General features: G+C 43.7%; 1 protein-coding gene across 1 annotated transcript; it reads left to right on the forward strand.

Annotated features, from left to right (window-relative positions):
* On the forward strand, positions 2,203 to 5,118 carry LOC8078942 (probable WRKY transcription factor 9). The gene is made up of 5 exons (XM_002452845.2): positions 2,203 to 2,889; positions 3,046 to 3,192; positions 3,409 to 3,789; positions 3,884 to 3,997; positions 4,166 to 5,118. Exons 1-5 carry the CDS (start codon positions 2,467 to 2,469, stop codon positions 4,835 to 4,837), a joined length of 1,737 nt encoding a protein of 578 aa, XP_002452890.1. The 5' UTR covers positions 2,203 to 2,466; the 3' UTR covers positions 4,838 to 5,118.

Here is a 7,745-nt window from a genome sequence, read left to right on the forward strand (position 1 = left end):
TGATTTCTAAAGACACGTGTAGAGGCAGATGAAGTAGCCGTCTCTGAAAACCCATTATAAACATCTCTAAAAAAAGTTTTTTTGTGGTAGTAGTTCACAAAATTATGAAGAGTTATAATTTTTTTGAACAAAATGGCCAAAATGTTGAAATAACTCACAAGGCTGTGTATGGATGTACGTACTCAAGTTCACTTTGCTATGCTATGAGTTAAACTTTTCTATCTTTGAACTATATCTACAAACATATTAATAAAACTATTCAATACTATAGTTTTTTTTATATATTTAATAAATTTGATTAAAATTAGAAAAATGTGCTATGTTAAAATTAAAATGAAATATTGAGAATATAGGGATCAGCTAGAAGATGTTTGTGAATATATACATGATATCCCTGTGCAATTAGGGTTTTCAATTTTGGTATCCCTTGAAATTACCAAACTTTTAGAGAATTTATTCCAATTTTTTAGAGACTTAAGAAGAAGTATGATTTTTCTGATTTTTTTAGAACTAAACAAACTATTAGCATGATTTATGACTACATATCTATATATTGAATAGAAGAATATGCAACATATATAACCAATAGTAGGTCTAGATTTATATATTTACAGTAAAGCATATGCATTAGTGTAAGAGGAAAATTTGGATTTTTTTCAGCTACCTTGAAATTACTGAAATTTGTGAAATTTTGCTGAAATTTTGAACCATTTGTGCAACTGCTCCAACTTGAAAGGAGAAGAGTCCAAGCAGACAGTGCTCCACATATATTCTTGAAATATAATTAATCCTACAATAGCTCGATCTTGAAGATTTGGTGATTTCGTATGGGGCTTTCTCTGCTGAAGAGCTGGCGATTTTTCCTAACTAGCTAAAAAAACTAATAAAAGGTTATATATTTGTACAAGTCAGAGATGTCGCAGTAAGCTTTTACTTTTATGCTAATTAGCTGTGTGATTGTCTCTATACATGATTACTACATGGGTAATATATTTATGCTTCTGAGGCTAACAATATAAAGAGCCTTGAGATCTATTCCAAGTCCAAGGTCCACAAGCAACAACAAGGGTTAGCCAGTTTTTGGTTCCAACAACCAGTTGACCTGAATCACCATGAGTAGTATATAAAGCGAGAATAAAAGAAAAACATGATCAGATCGAAGGTGTAGTATATTACGAAAGAGAGCATAGTTGAGCATAAAATTAGTGCACAAAAAACGCCCCGTGAAATTCTGTGTGGCCCAAGCAAAGTTGACTCAAGATTCTGTATGTACGGTGCCAACTTGGCCTGTGCCTGGTGTTCAGTTGGTACTAGCTGAGATTAGAATGAGAGGCACTGAAATGGCTACAGCTTTATTAGTTTGCAGACGATGGCATGCCATGGGTCAACACATTGCAGAGGTCTGAGTAACAGAGACATCGAAGCAAGTGTATAAAATCTGTGGATCACAAAGCTTTAGGAAAACAAAATGGCCACGCCTTAATTAATTAGCTACTTTTCTTTCTCCAAACCATCATTTGTGGACTTTGCTAGGTTTACATAGACGCAACACAGTCGTGGGCATTTCTTAATACAGAAGGCCTGCAATCACAATACTTTCTTATTTCAGAAGACGTACTTCTAGGCGTCCACAAGTAGTATATATTTTCATCAAATGCATGCATGTTTGCATTTCCCTGTCCTGTTGATGAAGTCTCTACAGCTATATATCTTCTCCATCAAATCATTAACATTGTATGAACCACTGGGCTACTAAACTATTGTGACATTATGGTGAGTCAATAGTTCGAATATAGCAGATATACAACAACACATTGAAAGGTTGACATATGTGGATGCATGCCTTTTTAAAAAAACTGTGCTACATATACTAGCCCACAATTTGATCTGTCCTGTCCTAAGATCAATGGGGGAAATTAAGGTGGGTGATGATAGCAACGTCAGCCCCTGATCAGAGAAATTCCAAAGAGTTGACCTGGGCTCCATACAATACCAATCCTTGGCGTTGGAAGCGCTCCTCGCATCACATGACGGAGCGCCCAACTTGACTGGGTATCCTTGTCATTTGGATCACACCACCGTGCGCTACACACCCTTCAGACTAATCGTCTATCGCCATTGCTCATACATCGTCTCATTGACTTGTGAAAACCAGGTACCCTCTGTATCTCTCTGACATGTGTGCCCTCCAAATAGATAAAGATTGCTTGGTAGGTTGTGTATGCAGCCATGCATGTACCAAAGCAGGCTAGCTATTTGTTGAATAGGAAATGACATGAGATAATAGGATTGATGAGAGGAGTCTCCCCTTCTCATTGCCTCTTTAATACGTCTTAGACACCCGGACATTGACTTAGATGCCTCGGGAGAAGCAGCATTGGGATTTAAGACCCTTCCTCCTTTTATTAGCTGTACAAACGGCAGAGAGACAAAGGTACACAAGCTAACTAGATAGAGGTCAAGAGCATGTCATCCAAGAAGAAGAGGGCCGCGATAGATCTCTCCCTAGAGGTAGAGAGGAGTGACGAAGACCATGGCAGCGGCGGCAGAGGCAAAGGCGATCGCCGCCGGGGCAAGGATGATGGTGAGGTGGACAAGAAAGAAGAACAGTTCAAGGAGCAAGGCGAGGAACCCAAAGAGGAAACCGGCGAGGAGGAGAAGGTGGTAGTTGAAGTGGTTGTAGACCAAGGAGGAGACGGCACCAAGGAGATCAAATATAGGACTCAACAAGGAGAGGAGATGGAGGACGACAAGCAATCGCCAGCGGATGCCCACGGCGACGGGGAGAGCGATGGGGCCGAAGCTCGTGCGCAGGACAAGCACGTGGTAGAGGCCGCCGGCAACGGCGACGGCGGGGACGATAGCTACACCACCATGGTGCAAGACGAGGTAAGCACATACACTAGCTCGAGGCTGCTGCTAGCTAGATGTACTATATATAGTGTTGCTAATTGAGCTTTGCAGCTAATAAGTAGCTAGTGTTAATTCATCTTGTTTAATTCCTCCAGCAATATAATGACATATGTGTGTGTAATATGTCTTCAGGTAAGTGCGATGCAGGAGGAGATGGAGAAGATGAAGGAGGAGAACCGGATGCTCCGGCGAGTCGTCGACCGAACCGTGCGTGACTACTACGAGCTGCAGAAGAAGGTAGAAGCCTGCTATCAGCAGCAACAGGCAGATGAGCCTAAGGTAATAGAGGAGTAGCTAATAATCCTACGCTAATCGATTAATCTTATCTAGCTAGCTAGGGTGTTATCCAATTGTAGCCTACGATTCTACCCCATGTTCCATCATCTAGCTAGCGCTGATCTCGTGCCGCTTTTAAAATTCTTCCACGTGACACCATAATTACCATGTCAATTTGATTCGTGGTTTTATTTGATTTCTAATTCGATGCGCGCGCAGGAGCCCGAGGTGTTCCTTTCCCTCGGTGCCACCGCCGCCGGGACTGGCGGCGCCTTCCCGGAGCCGAAGCGGAAGGAGCGGCAAGCAGCGCGGCGGCCGTCTGTGGGGAGCGATGACACCGACGACGACGACGCCAAGGAGGACCTTGGGCTGTCCCTTAGCCTGAGAGCGTCGTCGTACGAGGAAGAGAAGCTAGAAGCGGGGCACGACGACGTGGAAGGTGCCTCCGTGGTCGGCGCCGACGACGGCAAGGCGAAGGGCTACACGCTGCTGGAGAGTAGCAAGCTCGGGGCACCGGCGGCCGGGATCACGAGCCAGAGTGTCAACCCGGCCAACCGCAAAACTAGGGTTTCCGTGCGCGTCCGATGCCAAGGCCCCACTGTAAGACGCATCTCACTGTTCGAGTTCTTCCAGCGCATGATTTCACTGTCAAATTGATGATGACGAGTGATCTGGTTCGCGTGCATGCATGCAGATGAACGACGGGTGCCAGTGGAGAAAGTACGGGCAGAAGGTCGCCAAGGGCAACCCGTGCCCGAGAGCCTACTACCGGTGCACCGTCGCGCCGGGCTGCCCGGTGCGCAAGCAGGTAACCAAACATTTGCCTCGCCACTTCAGCGCATGCATTGCAGTCTCTGCCACTAAATTTCGTCGCACCGGCCGGCTGCGCTTGGCCGGAATTATATATGTGTGTGCATGCATCGGTGCATGGAGTGATGGTTACTGATTCGTGATGGTGTGCGCGCTCGATTTGCAGGTGCAACGATGCCTAGAGGACATGTCGATCCTGGTGACGACGTACGAGGGTACGCACAACCACCCGCTCCCCGTCGGCGCCACCGCCATGGCCTCCACCACCTCCGCCGCGGCCACATTCATGCTGCTCTCCAGCACGACCTCTTCCTCCTCCATCTCCGAGGCCGGCGGCGGCTCAGCGGCGCCTCCCTACCTCAGCACTCCATACCTGCTCAACTCCACCTCCCACCACTCCGCCGCTTCGCCGCTGCTCAGCGCACCACCGTCGTCGTCAATGCCCAGCAGTACCCCTGGCGCGGCCAGTGGCGTGCAGCATCTCAACATGTTCGGGCATTCGTCGTCCATGCTAGCTCAGCAGGCGCCACATTTCGGCAGCAACAGCAAGTACCCATGGTCATCGGATCCTTTGCAGGGCATGGGTGGTGGTGGTGGTCTGCCAGCAGGGAGCAAGAGGCCGTTTTGGAGCACCGGCGGCGACGAGAAGACGGCGACATTGCCGGACAATGTCGGCGCAGTCATGGCAGACCCAAGTAAGTTCTCCGTGGCGATCGCGGCCGCGATCAACAGCTATATGGGGAAGGACGGGCAGGTGGTGGGCGGCAAGGACGGGGAGAGTAGCAGCAGCAAGAGTAGTAACAAGTGGGGGGTGGTCGAATCACTTCCACCTCCATGACGACTACTAGTAATCAGTAGTGTAAGGCACCACCGAGAGACTAGCTAATTGTGGACAAATTAAGGGGTTTTGCTTTCTTCATAATTTGTTGTGTGTGTAAACAAATCAAGATAGGGGGCAGGCAAACACAAATTGGAGGGATTTTTTGGGCCATTGGTTGTAATCATTTTTCAGGTTTGCTCCATTGGAACAGATCAACTGCAATTGTTGTTAACTGTAAACTGCAATATCTACTGTTTTATTATCACGCTCCTCAAAGTCAACATATGAATTTTTGCAATATGCACATAGAACTTGGCGTCTTAAAGAGGTACGCATAAATAATATATATGTATAGTCAGAGTTCTCTCAAAACAACAATGTTTCCGCGATTCTTCGGCCACGATCGCTGAGCTGCTCCATATCGTCAAGATGGATCGCTGGATCAAGGCTGGCGCATGCTTGCAGTGCTTGCCGGAGGATAGCTGCGCCATGGGGCTAAGCAACGTTGTTGCTATCTTTAAAATGTGGCCTCAGCTGTTGCCGGCACGGTCAGCAACCTTTTGTAACATAAACTGCACCAAAATGATACGCATTGCGTATTCAAGAAAAAAAAACAATAATGTTGACCTGATTTTATTTGCTTATTTCATCAAAAAGCAAAAAAGTCAAGATATATGTAGGAGTAGACACAGAGCATAAGTATTAATTTTATATGTGTTTTTTTTTAAAAAAACATAGAGTATTTCAATTTAAACCTAGTTTATATATTCACTATGCATACCTTGAATTAACTTGAACAAAAACAATTTGCGCTCCAACAAAATAAGCCTTGTTATTTAGGAGAAAAGTCAAGATTCTGAACTTTAATTCTTCTAAGAACATAACTATGCCAATTTCTAAAAAAACAACGTCCTCTTAAGGTTCCTATTAGATAGACATAGTGAATAAGGAGAGTGTAATAGATGCGTATACCCCTCACTTCTCTTTAAAATCTGATTCTGTTCCGCATGTTAAAAGGGTGTACTCTTAGTCTTATACAAAATATGGCAAGTACGTACATGAGTTACTTTTCTTGTACAAAATAATCACGTATTTTTATTTAAGTAACCATTATCTTTTTGTTCCCCCAATGCACTATATTGAGGATAAATTTCAAATGACAGAATATATGCACTATATTTTAGGATTAAGGGAATATGTGCTTTGGGTCATTGTTTGCATAATGTGCAATTTATTGAAGGGTATATTTGAAAACCCTTTTAAAATAAGGTTTTTTATGTCTTTTAAAACAAGGTTAAAAGGAATATCGAGTCCAACATGCCAAAGTTTCAAAAAGGGTGAGGGGTGAATAAGATCTTACTAAAATTAAAATCAGGGGTTTCTTGATCAACTCTAAAAAACAATAAACTAGTTGTGTGATGTGCGCTTTAATATGTTTCTTGTGTGCTTGTCATAAAGACTTCCACAATCAAGACAAGTGCCACATGCCATTGAGGCTCACCACACCACCTGACTCTCCAAGTCACATTGGTGCCATATCCACTATGAACCTTCTCCATCAAGGAAAGACTCTCCTCATCATCCTCCATGTGCCAAGTCGCTGCCACTCTACATATGTGTCTAGAAGACCACTAAGGCTACCTCAAGTGCTTTGATTCGCTGTATAGTGTGCCCTTCTCAGAATATAAGGGGAGGCATGGTTCCCTATAGAGGGGATTTAGCCCAACTCAGTTTGAGGAGAAGAGACCGAAGAACAAACCAAAGAACTCTATGATAGCACCACGCAATCCCCTACTAACCTCTCTTGAATTCCCTACTAACCTCTCTTGATTTCCACCATTGATCCCCTGATTGGACATTCCTAACATGAAGACATCATACTACTGGATGTAGGGCTTACAACGAACCCCCGAACCAAGATGAACCGATTTGTGTCCCTTGCATGTTTTGAGTGTGATCTGAGCCACTGGAGACCCACACATTGACCTTCAATGAACGACCTCAATGCTTGACGCGGTTTCGAACCCGCGGCACCAACACTTGCTTGCCCTATTCGGCTTCGACTTGGTTGCCTTGTAGGTTCTCAAAATTGCCTAATTTTCTTGAGTTCAAAGTGGTACACTTTAGTTGTCATGTCTTTTACCTAATTTTGCAAAATGCTAAAAAAATAACAAGGCCTTGCATAAATGATAATTAGTTCACAATTAATTAAAATCAATGGTTAACTTATAAATTTAGCTTAAATGTTAGGAGAAAAGGTAGTTGTAAATGGTACCAACATCGCCTCATTAGCCCACATCATCTCAAGTGCTGGCCATCCCGAGCCACGTCTATGGGTGTGGCCGGATGCCTCAAGTTGTTTTGGCATGGATGAACTAAGGAGAAACGGAAGACGAGAAAAGAGATCGTCATAGTCCGAGTACTTGTGTGCGTAGGATTAGAGTGGCTTTCATTAGTGGCTAAGGGCTAGGTTTGGTGTGGGTGGGGGGATGCTGGGTAAGACTCTGAGAAGTAGAGTAACGATATGTATACTAGCTTGTATTATTTTTTAGAAAGGTCAACAAAAACTTAATTTGCCGAATAATACTAGTAAGTAGGATAAAGTTGAAAAGTTATTTACGAAAGGCTTTGCTAAGCTACACCTAACACTTAGACTGATACTGCAGTAAGAAAAAATAGAAAAAAGAAAAGCACAATAGCTATTTTGGTCATTTTGCTTAATAGGACTCTCATAGTATATTACTGTTATCTTGGTTATTTTGGTTGACTAGAACCAAACCTCCCTCAGTTATTTCAGTTAGTAATAAGGTAAGACCGAATTTTTCGGTTTAATTTGGTTCGGCATTGGGTACTATTTTGTTTGTCATTATTATCTTGTAGGAGTGTAACGAGCAAATTGAGAAGTTTTTGTAGCTATGATAATCAT

The sequence above is a fragment of the Sorghum bicolor genome, chromosome 4, assembly GCF_000003195.3.
Source record: "Sorghum bicolor cultivar BTx623 chromosome 4, Sorghum_bicolor_NCBIv3, whole genome shotgun sequence".
Lineage (NCBI taxonomy): Eukaryota > Viridiplantae > Streptophyta > Magnoliopsida > Poales > Poaceae > Sorghum > Sorghum bicolor.

Coding starts and splice junctions, on each gene's coding strand:
- LOC8078942 (XM_002452845.2), top strand. CDS start 2,467: ATGTCATCCAAGAAGAAGAGGGCCGCGATAGATCTCTCCCTAGAGGTA. Junction 3,193..3,408: donor AACAGGCAGATGAGCCTAAG/GTAATAGAGGAG, acceptor ATGCGCGCGCAG/GAGCCCGAGGTGTTCCTTTC. Junction 3,998..4,165: donor GCTGCCCGGTGCGCAAGCAG/GTAACCAAACAT, acceptor CTCGATTTGCAG/GTGCAACGATGCCTAGAGGA.